Source organism: Fopius arisanus, unplaced genomic scaffold (assembly GCF_000806365.1).
Source record: "Fopius arisanus strain USDA-PBARC FA_bdor unplaced genomic scaffold, ASM80636v1 scaffold00063, whole genome shotgun sequence".
Classification (NCBI taxonomy): Eukaryota; Metazoa; Arthropoda; class Insecta; order Hymenoptera; family Braconidae; genus Fopius; species Fopius arisanus.
The window spans coordinates 368,567-385,069 of record NW_011887802.1 but is presented as its reverse complement, the minus strand read 5'-3'; the positions used below and the strand labels follow the sequence as shown (position 1 = coordinate 385,069).

The window sequence follows — 16,503 nt, the reverse complement described above, 5'->3', positions numbered from 1 at the left end:
TGCCTTAAGATTTTCCACGATCGAGTGGCCGTCTACTTTGGCCCGATCAAAATCTTTTTTTTCCACTTTACCCTCTTCTTATTCCCTCTCATCCTCGTATCCACTGGTACTTCTATCCCACCAACTTCCGATCATCGATTCACATCGAGTCGTTTTATCTCACGTTCTAAAATAGTGTCGTACATTTTGAGAACACAAAAACGTGCTCTATAATCCTCAATGAGCACGATAACACTGACAATCACCAGATTCAGCTGATATCCTCATGATATTCACCATAAAATTTTTCTGTCCATGCACAATGCAAACGAAAGGTGAACGAATACTCCAGCATTTATTGTTGTAGTACTACCCCTACTTTCATACAGAATATTTTTTTTTATAAAAAAAATTATACTGAAACAACGACAGAGAGAAGGGAAATAACGATATTGGATAACTGAAAGGCACTCTGACCACTCTGTGCTCCAATTCCAAAAATACATTTTCCAATACCTGTGAAATTCAACTCGATGAATATCACCCGAATTTCCGGTTATATTCGGGATTAAAACCGTGTAATCAACGTATTTTCGTTTATAACATAAATTTATGACTCTCGCTCATAATATCCGTGAAATTCTGGCAAACATCAAATGTGTGACAAAAACCTGGAGAAATGTTAATTCACGGCGTTTTCTTGCTCATACTCACTGGCTCTTAGCCGACACAATGGGGTATCATTTCACCTCCGTATATCATCTATTTGACTGGTGAAATACATCATGTAGTGGGTACATGGAAAATTTGCCGTGTGTATCGTTCCCGAAAGCACCTGGCCTGAAAGCCGATATTCCATACAATCCACTGGGAAAATCCGACTCCCTCTGCGCCCATATATATTTCTATAACTGCGCAACACATTTTTCATCCCCTCTACCCTATTTTTCATTCTCTAAAAAAATATATAAATAAACACTTGAATGAAGTACATTCGATATAAAAGTATATATACGTTCGATTAATAACAATTCGACATGCCAAATATTAATTAATCATTTACATTTCACATTTCAATTATTTCTATTATACCGAAATGTTGAATCACAAATTCCCTGTAATTCTGACTTGATAATTACATATTTTTAATTTCATCTATTTTTCGACGAATTATAAATGAAAAATAGAGAAATATGAAAGGAGAAAAAAATATATGTCCTTCAAGAAAGAAGAAATTTACCCTCGTTCAATCTTACTATTCTGATCCTTCTCACTAACTCCATTAGGTACTTGTGTTTACGGAGTGAGACACGTCTGGACTCCGATGTGCCTTTGGCAAATCGTGGAAGACGATAGAGCCGTAACATTCAACTGAGCGAGTGAAAAAAAAACAGAAAAACACATAAACGAAAGAAAAAAAACCGAAGAGACGGAGAATCGCTGGAAAGCCTGCACGCCTCAGTTGTGCAATTCTGGAAGTTTGTGGAGGAAATAAACTTCGGTCTGGCTTCTTCCTTTGATTTGTTGGTAGCAATCTTCATTTTTTATTCTCCTGAAAAACCACAAGTGATCTGGATGGTTAAGGCTATCGCAAAATGCACATTTTACGAGTTTATTTTACGGGATATATCAATATAGTCTTAACTTATTGAACTTTGTATGAAAATCCCTCTAGAGAAACCTAAACGTGTTATACGATTCATTGAAGGATGCTCGACACCCTTTTACCCGAAACTCTCGTTTTTTTAAATATTTTCCAATGATTTAACACACGCAGACGGGCAATGACGACCATTTATGTCATTGCGAAAATTCCATCCAAACTTCTTCTGTCTGCTCTTGAAAACTTTTGATGTTGGCTGGATCACTGCCTCGCTGTGAATGGCGGAAACATTCAACAACTCCTGCAATTACTGTTAACTACACGTGCACGATTACAAACATGGAAGTTGTAAAATAGGACTCGTAGGTACGATTGAATAAAAGTAGTCTCATTTGGTTCGGTTTTCGTCTCCTAACTGAGAAGAATGACTAACCAATCATAAAGTAGAATATAATTGAATTCGTTTCAATTAGCTCCCCAATAACGAAGAGAAAATGCCATCGCAATTAATCACTGACCTGAATCGACCACATTAATAATTAAAAAAAACGTATGGGTTAATAAAAAAGAAAAAATGAAATAGTGCATTTAATGTCATCGTCGTGCCATTAGTCTTCATTTTACAATCTCATTTACTCAGAAATTTATGCTAGATGGTATGCACAAACTGGAGCCGAGCAGATGCCAGTATTATCGGGACCTAGAACGAGATTACTTGGGCCAGTGTTGGCTATAGAAGCTGTGACACTGTCGGACAGTGGTGTATATCAGTGTCTAGCCTCCAATCTCGGTGGTGAGACGAACGCTGAACTCAGGTGAGCATCGAGACAGCCCCATTGGTAATCACAGAGTGAAGGGGATTTTAGTCTCACCGTTAATAATAGTCATCGGTAGGGTTAGTCAAGGAAAGGGAAGGATTAGTGAAGCTAAATTGCAAATTGCAGTGAATTTCAATTAAACAACCAGTTGAATCTCCTATCACTCGTGCTAAGACGAAATAAATCAAATTCACTGTTGTGTTTTCGTCACTGCGATTGATCTAATTGAATTGATAATTTCAGGCTGGTGGTGATGGCACCTCTCAATGTCGAAGTTTCACCGTCATTGTTGAGTGTACATTTGGGGGGCAATGCTGAGTTCACTTGTATCGTTGGTACGCATTCACAAGCTGGACAGCATTTTATTACGTGGTATAAGGATGGTAGACAATTACCTGGCGCTGGGAGACAGTCCGAGACACTTACACTCAATGGAATTGGAAGAGAGGACAGGGGAATGTATCAGTGCATTGTCAGACGTGGCGATGACACTGCTCAGGCCTCTGCTGAACTCCAGCTTGGAGGTGAGTTCATCGTTCAACGGAGAAACATATAGCTTTTTAAATGGAAATGTTTATGTGCATTTGCTAGTAACAAGTAAATTTACGTGTTAAAAATAAATGGATTTATCGGTGTTGAATATACAAATAAGCCACTCACTTCTTTTCCACTCTGGCGAATGTTTTCAAGGGTTGGAGAGCGAAAATAAAAATCGACAAGTAAACGAAAAAGTGGAATAATTCAATTATCTTGAAACAAGAGTAGTTTCAATTTCCATAAACGCCGGGGTGATAGTCTCTCGCATCTGACGATAGATATTCACTATTTCAATTTTTACTTCTTTTTCTCGAGAAGAAAAATTGAAATGTGAAGGGGATTCACAATTTATCCTGACATTTTAAATAAAGCCACATACAGCGTTGGGGTTTTCCTAGTGACGTAGACTTATCTATATCCTGGTGCAAGTGGTTATATCTGGTTATATCCCCCAGCGAGTTGCACTGCAGTCGAGTGATATTACACCAGTATCATACAACGTGTGATAGAGTGAGAGGAGTAGAGAAGTCGGGAGAAAAAAAAAAGGGAATATTCTAGTAGTAACGAGCTGCCTCCAACAGCCCCACGACCGCAGATGTTTCTCCGACGAGTTTCCGTGGTTTCTATTCCGTACATTCTCAACTCTAGTTAACCATCAACCGGAGTATATGTACTTATTTTCAATGTTTTACGGAAATATTAAATGCTGGGGGCTCAAATAAATAAAATAAATTCCGCAGCGAAATAGAGTTGATGATTTTACGGATTTTTCTTCGGACTGAATTTCCCAGGAAAAATTGCCATACCAACACGGAAATTTTTTTGGTCATTGAATTTGAATTTATCTTCCAAAAGTAATTTGGGAGAATATTTTGGGATAAACACATGCGTAATTTAATTGAATTTTCAACGTAATTTATTTTACGAAAAATTCAGAAAAGACAGAGTTTTTCGATTTTTCACTCCACGTTTTCCATATAGTTGTAACAAATGGAAATGATTAACTTTGGAGTCAAGGACAGAATGAGTGTGTCCCCTCGCCATGTTTTCCCTAAGCTAATATCCCATAATCAGACTTCTTGCCCTCGAGCTGGACTACTACCATTCAGTGGGTCCCTCCACCTCTTTCCTTCATGCGTATCTGATCCAGGCATCTCCCAACTCTGAACACAACGTGGGGCTGACCCCTTTGAAACATTGAAGTTAACCTCGAGCTCGTCAGTGACGGTAATGTACGGAATTTACGTCAAAGGGAGAACACGAGCAGCGGTGGCTAGTGTGGCAGAGGTGCCAAGAGAATAGATGGTACCAGCGAGATACACTGAGAATGAAGTAGAAAAGCCATTGTAAAGTCGGTCAGGAAACATTCAATTTCCATTTCGGAAAATCAAATGTTTCAACAACCGTCAATCCTAAAAAAAATAATATTAACATTTCCCTGCATAATTAAAAACATGTTAATATTACCGGTTTTAATCTACCGCGCCTTGAGCAATCACGAAAAAAAAATATAATAATAGAATAAATGATTTTTCCCCTGCCTCATACGCCTCCACTTCAAACATTGATTAAATCTTTTAATCAATTGGAATGAAATCAATGTTCGATCAATACAAAATAGAATCCTTTGAAGCATGAGTTTAAATCAACATCACATGAAATATGAGAGATGTGGATTTCGTGCATGCTATTTCGCTATGTGAAAATTGAACAATGCCAAAATAAAAATCATAATTGGTTTCAAATAACGTGAGAAGAATTCTACAGGAGTTGATGAATGTAGTAGTACGTTTCATGGCGGCTTTTTGTTGTTATTCATTGGTCACAATGAAAAAGCCGACTGCAACTGTATTGTCACTGTCGATCATCTGTGAAATTAAATCCGCTGAAATTTCGTTTTCTATAACGAGAACGTCCGCGTCTCTCATTTCAAAGTATTCTGATTCTCCAATTTTCGCCATTTTTCGAATATTTGGGATTTTTTGAATTGTCAAAATTTTGCCGCCCCCAGGCTAAATTTCTTCAACAATTTTCAATCTCCCTTGATTTCCGCAATGATTCCCAAATTTCATTTCACAGAAATGAAAAATTAGATGTTTATATCAGGACTAGGATAATAACTCTCCATTCAGCTGAATATTCTTGCGAGATTTTTTCATTGACATCGTGAGTAAAATTATTCAACCGTAAACTGCAATTAACGATAATTTTATGAATAATTATGGGGGAATCTAGAAGGATAAAGATTTCATTGTTCCGTACTATCGCCGTTATCTTAATGACGAACGATCGACACTTTTAATTATCAGCGCTCGCCAACCGTTGCCCCTGGATACCAACTCGTCTCCAAACATTCTTTTTTTATTCCCCCCTCCCCCAGTGCTTTTGACTTTTTTAATCACCACGTCAATTATCCCGGTCCGGAGTTTGCCCAGTTTGTTATTCAGGGGAGAATAAATGAAAAATAATAAAAATAGACTGCAATCAATGGAGGTATTGATATCGTGCGTTGTTCTGAATTTTTTTTTCATTAATTCCGGCTACAGTTAGCTTCTGCATTATTTTATAAATATAGATACATATCAGTCCAGGTGCAGTGATATCGATATAAATTTCCCTTTCCCAATACAAACCCGTCGAGAAATTAGTGCTTTTTACTCCAACTCCACCCATCATTTTATTTTTTCAAGATTTCTATCTTTCAAGATAAAATACAGATCCTTTTTTTATTAATTTAATTTTAAAAATAATACAATGCGAATCCCATTTGCTCGCAATTCCGAAGTGCCCATTCACGAGGAAAAAATGCGAAAATTAAAAAGTGAAAAAATAATGAAGTAGACTTCCAACAATTGAAATGAAACTTATTAATTGCAGAATTATCCTCGAGGGAGATGAGTAAGAGCACAAAAATTTTCCCTCTGAAAACGAACATTTCGGCCAGTTATTGCTTTTGTTAGTCTTGGCACTCGATGTTACTCTCTTTTTTCAATCTATCTCTGCGTCTTCACGGGAATGAAATCGACACTTTTAATTACGGAATGTCCCCAGGTACATCCAACCAATGCTTTTTCTCTCTTTTCGTCACCTTCGTCTCATGCTACCTATCCACGACAAATTACAAAGAAACGAGAGAAAATGGGCGAAACGAGAATTTACGTTCCACCGCGTCTCTTTTCTCAGTGCGCCATTGTTTGCCGCGTGCACTGGAAAAAGTTTGGAATTAAATTTTTTTTTTTCTCATTTCAATTAATTTTTCTACCTCTACGCGAAACTAGTCGATACGGAATATAATCTCAGGAAATTCAATTATTTCGCTACTGAATTTTTTGATAATATCATTGCAATCCGGAGAAAGAAGTCGGAAAAATATTTTTCATCGAAATATCTTGGACAATTGTTTGAGATATTTTTTTTTCAGATATATATTCTTGTTTAAATATTCATCCTGCCTTAATTACTATCAAGAAGCTTTATAGATATTTAACGACCCCATGTAATTGACGATTTATTTATCGCATATTGCGATTAATCCTCAGGTAATCATAGCTTAGGACTATACAATCGTAAACTGAATTTATTATGGGCGTAAATTACACTTACAATCAATGGAAATTACGATTACATAAATGTGGTGTACGACAATCTAGAGCGTAATCATTGCGAAATCATTTATGAAACAGTGAATACAATTTTTTGTGGCTATATCGTATTTCCTCACATATCATTTTTACTCATTGGAGAGGAAATACGAAAAACAATGAGATGAAGTCGTACTTAATAAAAATGGTGTATTATGAAATATTCCCTCATGTATGAGCGCTTTCACTCGTCCATAAAACTTGTTTATTGTCGTATTTTATTTCGATCATGAATCGTACCAAGGGGCATTTAAATTGCCGTAGTTCTCCGATCTCCAGCCAATAACTTGTTTATTTTCCATTATTTCACGAATTAAAGGAATACGAATTTCACATAAATTTCATATTTTTCATCATGTTTTTATGTCCAAAAATCAATAAATTTCGTGCAAAATCTCAGGATTAATCTTAATAACAATAATTTTACTTCTTTTGCAGATGCACCACCGATTATCATGTATTCATTCATTGAGCAGACCCTTCAACCGGGTCCAGCTGTTTCTTTAAAATGCTCAGCAGCTGGTAATCCAACACCTCAAATAAGTTGGGCCCTCGATGGATTTCCACTGCCTACAATAACTCGGTAAACTCTCAATGTTAATAGAATTGACGTTCCAAATGTTAGGCACAAAAAAAAACATTTCTTAAAACTTAATTAGTCGAAATTTTTCTGTACAATACGGCGTGCTTGGAAACAATTGGCAATTAAATGCGAATTTTTCATCTGCACAGTGGAGAGGGAAAACAGAATAGAGTAAAAAATATAAGTGGAACTTGTAGTTCCACTCCAACTCAATTTCAATTTTGTTTCCATCGATTCCACAATGGAAGAGATCACAAGAAAACAAATTTTTATTGGCAGTTCTCGTTGAGCTTCACCAGCGGTTAGCTGTAAACCTCGTACAGCATGTATATCTATAGGTTACAATAAACCCACACGTACAGAGGAGAATATTCCTAGTTGCATATGCGCACAGGCTGTTTCGTTACCCGTACGAAACGACCCATTCACCAACTGATACAGAAAGAAAAAATGAAGAAAAAAAGATTTCCTCCAATGGTACTCCAACCACCATCCCTCCTCTCCTGCAAAATATCTTCCACTATTTGTTCCTATATTTTTTTTCCCATTGTCTTCTCGAGTATCAGTGAAATAGGGGGTGGCAAAGGGGTGGCAAAGGGGTGGCAAAGGGGAGGCAAAGGGGGAGGCAAAGGGGGAGGCAAAGGGGTTGAACAGGGTAGAGGGTTGCGAGTGAGTGCTGCGAATAAATTTCCGGCAGAATGCCTCTCTCGGTTTTGTACCAAACCAGAAAGTGCAACGGGCCTTCTTTTTTTTCCCCTGTCGTACGCAGAAGGTGAAGAAAAATAACCGGATAAATTTATTGGTGTATGGTAATTAAATGGGATTTTTGCAGATTCGTTATCGGTCAGTACGTCACTGTCCATGGGGATGTGATATCCCACGTTAATATCAGTCAGGTGATGGTTGAGGATGGTGGAGAATACTCGTGTACTGTTGAAAATCGAGCTGGAAGAGTCACCCACGCTGCAAGGCTCAACGTTTATGGTAAAGTTCAGGAGATAAAGCAACCAATATTTATACATTTGAAGAGAGTTTTTGAAGTTTTATGACCAATTGTTAATCGTTTTGGCATTTTATCATTTTTGAATTACTCCCAAAATTGATGATCGTGGAATAATTTTCCAGCGTTTTTTCAGAACTTTTCAAGCATTCATAAAACTTTGTGAAAAACCACAGAATGATTTTATTTGTCATTGATGGAGCCATTTGAAGGCAATTGCAATTTCAAATTGCAATTTCTACTGCAACAAAATCATCTCCCGTATAATGCTTGACATAATTGCAATTAATGGTGCAATCACATAAAATTTAATCGATTTTAAAGTTATGGTGTCGATAAATGGCGGAGGAGGTACGCCCTTACCCAATTTGTTCATGTCAAAAAAGACGAATGAATCAGTCCGATAGAATTCTCTTCAATGTACCATCGTAATACAGTCTGCAATTACCTGAAATACGTTTAATTACCCCAACTCTTCTCGTCTCATCCGTTGAAAAAGCAAACGCAATTAAATCAAATAAGCGCTTCATCCGCGAGTTCATTTACATTTTAAAATAAATCCCCCATTTCCGTGTCCTTTTTCAAACAGTCGAATGAATGTTATACACTGGCTAAAAAAAAATCCAGAACATCCATTTATTTGAAAGAATTGTTACTATTTGAAAAGTAAAAGTTATCGAAATATATTATTTTATTCGATCAGGACTACCATACATTAGAATCATCCCAAAAGTAACGGCGGTAGCAGGTGAAACACTTCGCCTGAAGTGTCCGGTGGCTGGTTATCCAATTGATGAAATAAAATGGGAGCGTGCAGGCCGTGAATTGCCGGACAATCTGCGTCAGAAAGTGATGCCGGATGGTACACTAATGGTATCCAGTGTCCAGAAGGAGACAGACACCGGAACTTACACATGCTGGGCAAGAAACAAACAGGGACACTCCGCCAGACGTTCCGGGGATGTGACCGTCATTGGTAAGATATTTATCTTTCATTCTGTTCCTCCTTGCTTTTATAGTCTGCTGCAGGTGGAACCCATGGAAAAATCAATCAACCCGGACTGGTGAAAACGAAGAATAGAAAAGCGATGAAGAAATCATTTCAGGGGCGATGGCGAAGCTCCTCCTATCGTCTAGATTATTCCTCTGTCATTTCATTTATTTAATTACAGTACCCCCAAAAATTAGCCCGTTCACCGCTGATCGCGATCTTCATCTTGGTGAACGCACAAGTCTGACTTGCTCAGTGACACGTGGCGATCAGCCAATAAGAATCATCTGGCTGAAAGATGGAAGGGCAATGGGACCGTCCGAACGTGTATCAATCACCAATGTCGATCAGTATAATAGCATACTGATGATTGAAAGTTTATCTCCAGATCACAATGGCAATTACTCGTGTGTTGCCTCAAATCCCGCAGCCGAGGTATCACACACACAGCAGCTTGTGGTTCATGGTAATCCTCCAACATCTAGGCCCGCAAAAAAAACATTCATATGAAATATGAAAAAAAAATTTACCATTTTTTTTTTTCAATGCCCATGGATCAGCCACTGACCGCCCACTATATATTTTTTTTTTCATACATGTCTATTGTGAGTGGGTGCGTGTGCTTGTTTTTGCGCCTCGTTACTTACTTACTATCTTCAATAAAATGGAAAAGGAAAGACATTGGCATTTTCTTTTCACCGATGCCACTTGTCAAATTATTTCCAATAATTTTATAAATCTCTTCTTTTTCACTCCTCGTTTTCTTTGAAATAACATCAATTACAATCTTTAACATTTTTATGCATGCCTCGAATTTTCTGATGATTATCAGTATTCGTTGAATTTATCATGTTTGATGAGTGGCACAGAGGTCTCGGACGGTTTTAGATCTAGAGTTTCGTCGTTCGTCCGAACTCTGTAAAATCGGTATCAATACTATCTCTGCATGATACCTGTACCCAACAACACTGCTCTTCGTTACTTGGAAAATAATCCTTGATTAAGATGAAGAAGGAATTTCTGATCGGCAACTGATAGTACAAAGTACTAAGTCAATTTTTTAAGGGATATCAATAACAATATTCCGGCTCCTGATCAGAAAACCCCTTTTTTGCCTTATCTTTGAGTGACTCGATCGGTCCAACGCGCCATTTAAATAATCTTCCAAATATTTAACAACAAATTTTACACCTTTCAAGATATTCCGATTCCGAACGATGTACTTGTAATCATTCCAATAAAAATTCTCCCTCAGCCTTTAAACTCTTATCGATCTCAAAGAAAAAAAATTATATTACAAACTTTCATCTATCGTCTTCTCGTTATTGAACTTTCAAGAATTGTTAAAACTCTTCGAATGATTCTTCGAACCGATCGATTCATTTTAATTCTATCTCCCTTCACCCAGCGTCATCTCGACTCGCAAATTCTGTCTCACGAAATTAGAAAAGAATCATGGAGTTGCATGCACCAGGTTCTCTTCACATTAAAATAATAGAAATTACTGTACCGTGTATGAGAGAAAGCAATTGAATCACTATTTACATTGTTGAGACATACGTTGGGGCTCGAGATGCCTTCGAATGCCATTAAATTTGCACGCTCTTGCGTCGAGTGGACGTGTCTACCATAATTCTGTTTGACCGTGATATATTTTTATGTTATAAAAATTCATAAAAAGAGTGTTTCAAAAGAAAGTTATAAAAAAAAAAACAGTGATTATGTGGGCGGCAGGAGGTGTTTCCAGTTGGCGGGCCAAACCTCTATCTCGCTCTTTCTGTCTCTCTATATAAATTGCAACATTTACTGCCTCTATTGTACATACGTATTAAAATACCATATACATATTATATATATTTTTACTATAAGTACATGTACGTACTACTACTGTCTCATACTTGCATATCACCTAAGTATTATCATTATCATATACGTCCATATTTTATCACATAAGGAAGCAATAGAAGATGTTAGTGTATATATATCGATATATGACATGTCACTACATGCATCCTTATATATACAAAGCGAAAAAAAACCTGGTAGGAGAGTCAATGGAATTATTTTGACGAATGTTTTGATAATTATTTTGGGGTAATCCAAGTGCCAGTCGATTTGTAAATAATTAATTATTAAATACAAATGGAAATTACACATTACATATTTCAAGAAACTCATTATTACATCAGGCAATAATCATAACAGAATAAATAAAAAAATCATAGTGATCGATTTACAAGTCAACATTACGATAATAATAATCTGAGAATAACAATCAATTGAAGGGATTAAAAAAAAGTGTAGAAGATAGTGTTAATTGAATTGAAGGAAAAAAAAAATTGATTGATGAATAAAATAATCACTTGGATATCCTTAAAGGATCACGATAAATAATCATAATACGAGATTTTTTTTTGCTACATCTTTTTCTCACTCTCACGTATGGTTCTTTCTTCTCTCTTGACCTTTTCCAGTACCCCCTATAATTGAGCCATTTACCTTCCAAGAGGGACTTTCCGAGGGGATGAGGACGCGCACGGTGTGCGGGGTCGCGGCGGGTGATCCACCCCTGACAATATCCTGGTTAAAAGACGGTCACACGCCATTCCTATTGTCCCAAAAAGCCGCAACTGATACCAATATATCCCAATTGGATCCTTACTCAAGCCTACTGAGCATATCAATCCTAGCCGCTGAACATTCTGGTGACTATACCTGCGTCGCCGCGAACCCCGCCGCCGAGGTCAGGTACACGGCCAAGCTTCAGGTAAAAGGTAATTTGCTGAGAATATCGGCGCCACCCAATATAAAAATTGATAAGTCCCACTGATCTCGAGGTTGATTGTTTTACTTTCCAAAAAAAAAAAAATTAAATAATTAATAAAGATACATTCATTTACATTTCATTCTCTACACCTAGATATCAATAATGAATTATATTACCCTTCAAAATTTGGTGATATTTAGAATTCCGAGGATTTCGTCAATACAATTATCCCATTGGCATTTTTCATGTTCGAACGAATGAGAATTCATACCTCGGGATCGGAAATCCTCTTTCCCACGACAGAAACGAAAATAAATAAAGAAAATAAATTTTCTCGTGATCTTCCAGGCCGTCGCCCACTCTTCCTCCTATCCAATCTCAATTTTTACGACTAGTCGTATTGTCTCCGGATTTTCACTAGGACCAAAAAAAAAAACTATCTGTTCCTACTGCTTCGACAAAAAAATCCGAGTGAAATTTATATCACTGATTTTCATAAAAAAAAAATTTATATATATCTAGAGAGATTTATCCCTGGCCTCAATGATTCATCAATCCTATTTGAAATTCCCAAAAAATCCTGTTGACACTCACCAAATCGAAAACCCTCATAAAACACAGTGTGTATTACATTTACGTTGCTTTGGCTCTCTGGGAATGCGTCGGTATCTCGTGGACCCCCGAGATTTGCTTGACTTGATCGAAAAAAAACCATAATAAATAACAAAAGAAACAAAGGTAACTGAGTTGCACCTTCCTTTAATTTATCCATCAGAATATCTATCAGACTATTAAAATTAATCATTCGATAAATGACCAATGAAAATCTTTTTACCTGATGCGTGCGTGTGTGTGGTAACGACGATTTTTTGAGCATGAACAGAATCACATCTCCATAATTATTTTCACCATAAAATAATAATCGTTGCAGCATGCACCATAGTTGCACTTTAAATGTAGACAAAATTTTTACCACTGGCTGTAATCCACCGGATACTCTGGACAACGGCTGCTCTTTTTGCACAATTTTTTGCACGCAATTTTTACCACTTTTTCACCTTCAATAGACTTTTTACATGAATTATTCGGCATGACTTTTTCAACTCTCTACTTTTCAATCTCTCCATGTTTTTTATTACACTATAAAAAAAAAAAGAAGTAACATCCTGTGATAAAGGCGCGGACAAAAACGTGCGATGTACATAGAGATTAATAATTTAATGAATCTCGCTGAAAGTTGAAATGCACATTGTAATGAGTAATGAGCAGCAAAGTAGTTAACAAATGATGAACATGAATGGAGCACATAACGAGGCTTTGTCCGCGCTTTGGTTAATGATAGGGCTAGTAGTACGTATATAATTATTTAATTTGAGACTATTCATTGTTAACCGGACTAGACGTTTAGAAGCGAAGTAAAATATTATTGGCTTTATATATGTTATTACGTTGTTTAATTTGTCATTCGCCGATGGGGCATTTACCTGCCAGAACTCACTTGATTTATTATTTATCATGATATATATATATATATTTATCCTATTTGAATTGCCTATCACGCGTGTATTCGGCTCGTTTCACGCCAAGTAATTTCATATGCGAGAGTAAATCATACTATATTTTCATATATTCACTATTATATCACCTTGCGTCTTCGAACGTGACGCTACTTTTTGTTTTCATACCTCTGATTTTATTTATCATTTTTTTAAACCGTAAAACATTGAATATCTCCCCACCTATCACAGTATTATCGCTTGTGCAGCGTTTTTTATCACAACCGTAAAAGTAGAAAACCCGAAAAATAAATAAATAAATAAACGAAACAAATCCAATGAAAGTATGCTCTCGAGACCTCAACATGGGATGCCAGTAGTAAGGATGAGTTCATTGAACTTTCAGTATATCTGTATACTTTAGCAGTCAGCTATTCGCTGAGGTGAACTCTCTTTTTCAACATTTTATTTTCTATTCCCCTGGGGGGATATAGGAGATTTTCTTTGTTGTAGGCGTCCCCTGTGAGATTCGATAGCGACCCCAATCTGCCATTCTTATCCAATCACAAATGAAGAAAAGTTATTTATACCACAAATTCATCCATCCAGCTCATTCCCCCATTCATTGCTCCCGTTCTTTCTACCCAAGTCAATTTAATTAAGCGGATTGTCAACTCGTAATGCCACGTTATACCGTTGAATAATAAATGGAACAGTATTCGAGGATTCGCTCATCAAAGCTAAATACTCTTTTATTTCGCTGTGACGCATAATGCCAGATTGAATACGGAGATTATCACTGTAGTCTGACGTCATTTTAATATCGGGGTTGAGGAAAAAATTAATTTAATGGAAAAAAAAAAGGTTTTTATTTCTCTCGTTATCGCTTCTGAATAACGTCAGTCATTTGTCCATGCGGGTTAACGATGTTTTTTTATTTTTCAAAACATTCCATTTTATATATATTTTTTTTGGTTTGATTGGTATTTCAGTTGTAGAAGAATATTTCGGATGGAACTAAAGTTGTGGTGAATTCTCCATTTCTAGTGCCTCCACATTGGTTGGTGGAGCCGATGGATACGAGCGTTGAGAGAAATAGACATGTTGCACTGCACTGTCAAGCACAGGGTGTGCCAACACCTGTCATTGTGTGGAAAAAAGCAATCGGTAATTTTTTTTTTTCTCTCTCCCAAGTTATTCCGAGTTACTCCGAGTTATTTCAACTTATTTCTCATTTATCTGACAATTCTCCCTGTGAATTTCTATTGGCCCGTTTTAAATGATTTGTGATAACAATAAAATACAACGTGTTACACAAACAGGAGGTAAATCCGGGGAGTACGAGGAGCTGCGTGAAAGTTCTTATACGAAACTTTTGAATAATGGCACCCTAGTTCTTCAGCATGTTAAAGAAGACAGAGAAGGCTACTACCTCTGTCAAGCTAGCAATGGTATTGGCACTGGCATGGGCAAAGTGGTTCAACTTCGTGTCAACTGTAAGTAAGATCGAAAATCATTTAACCGAATAAAATGAAAAAATTTCAACTTGTCAACTGTTGAAAACTTGAAGCCTCACCATATTTCGCTGCTCCGTCAAGACTTGTCACTGTTAAGAAGGGCGATATGGCTACATTGCACTGCGAAGTTCATGGTGATAAGCCTGTCACGGTTTCTTGGCTGAAGGGTGGAAAAATTGAATTGAATCCATCCACAAATTATCGGTAAATATTGAATTTGGAAAATATTTTTTGAGAAGGGATGAATTCATTTTTCTTTGATAGCATTTTTTCAATTTTGTCATCGCGGTTGAGGGAGATGACGGAAATTCTCTAGGTGACTGTTTTCCAACTCTAATTGTACTTGAAAATACTAAAATGAATTTTACTATTGGTTTATTCGACACAGTAATGACTAAATGATTATTATTTTATCTCCCTCGAGAGTGACTCACTTATTTGATCCGATTGGGCCAACTGATGCCTCTGTGTAATTAAAGTAATGACAGGACTAATATCCCTGGAGGCTCAAAGTTGAATTACAAATATTGAACATGAAGCAAGTACTATGTAATTGCAAACGAAACTATTTGAACGTCATCATTCGGTCGACGTTCGTCAATTTTCGTGGTTGCAAAATCATAAAGATAATTTGATTTTGACTTCGATCAGAATTCAATAAAAAATTCTACAATTGTCGCCCTCATCTCGTTTTCCATTCATCAACTCTTGATTCCACTGATCGAATAAATAAACCGAATTCTCTTCCAAGTGTAACAACAAAAACGGAAGTGATACCAGACGGTGTGGAAGCACAGTTACAAATATCCTCAGCGGAAGCATCAGACAGTGGAGCATACTTTTGCCAAGCAAGCAATCTCTACGGAAGAGATCAACAGTTGGTTCAATTGCTCGTACAAGGTAGAGTCCCCAAAAATCTCCGTCTCCCCGAAAAAAAGTAGAATCCCTATTCCACGAATAAAAAAAAACCCCTAATTCCCAATTTCCCCTCGAAACAAGTGTTTATTTACTCAATTTGCAGTACTTACTGTTTTTCCTTCATTTAATTGTCCATCATTATTTATTTTATTAGAGCCTCCCCAGCCACCCCACGCTTTGGAGACGGCAATGATAGCTCCGAGGAGTATAAACGTCAAATGGCAACACCGGTCTCAGGACACACGTGAAGTAACCAAGTATATTCTTCAGTACAAGGAGGGCGAGAGTGGGATGTGGCAACAGCAGGAATTAACTGGGCCACCATTGCCATACGCAACTCTGATTGATGACTTGAAGCCAGCAACTAGGTACACCATTCGGATAATTGCTGAAGGCCCAGCTGGCAGATCCTCACCCTCTGCTGAATTAGTTGTTCGTACTGAACCCCAGAGACCGGCTGGACCTCCAATAAACATTGCCGCTCGCCCCATATCACCAACGGAAATCCTCGTCACATGGTCACCACCCCTTGCTGAATTACGCCATGGGGATATTCAAGGGTTTAATGTTGGATTTAGAGAGACCAGGTTATTTTTATTCATTAATAACTCACTCAGTGGAAATTCAAATCGGAATTTGCTCCGGGATCTATT

At 37.2% G+C, this 16,503-nt stretch overlaps 1 protein-coding gene across 4 annotated transcripts in view; it reads left to right on the top strand.

Moving 5' to 3' along the window:
* Dscam2 (Down syndrome cell adhesion molecule 2) overlaps positions 1-16,503 on the top strand; it is a 61,251-nt gene that overhangs the window by 37,728 nt on the left and 7,020 nt on the right. For 3 of the 4 annotated variants that reach the window (XR_892389.1, XM_011308890.1, XM_011308891.1), the window contains exons 6-16: positions 2,236-2,397; positions 2,644-2,924; positions 7,017-7,161; positions 7,994-8,145; positions 8,865-9,137; positions 9,334-9,618; positions 14,463-14,582; positions 14,738-14,911; positions 14,986-15,136; positions 15,684-15,832; positions 16,005-16,437. Coding sequence is in view for 3 of the 4 variants with exons in the window: in XM_011308890.1 (XP_011307192.1) it covers positions 2,236-2,397; positions 2,644-2,924; positions 7,017-7,161; positions 7,994-8,145; positions 8,865-9,137; positions 9,334-9,618; positions 14,463-14,582; positions 14,738-14,911; positions 14,986-15,136; positions 15,684-15,832; positions 16,005-16,437 (2,325 nt within the window). In the remaining variant the exon portion in view is untranslated. Of the gene's footprint in view, positions 1-2,235; positions 2,398-2,643; positions 2,925-7,016; positions 7,162-7,993; positions 8,146-8,864; positions 9,138-9,333; positions 9,619-11,626; positions 11,927-14,462; positions 14,583-14,737; positions 14,912-14,985; positions 15,137-15,683; positions 15,833-16,004; positions 16,438-16,503 lie in introns of all 4 variants that reach the window. The other variant, XM_011308893.1, reaches the window with a different exon arrangement.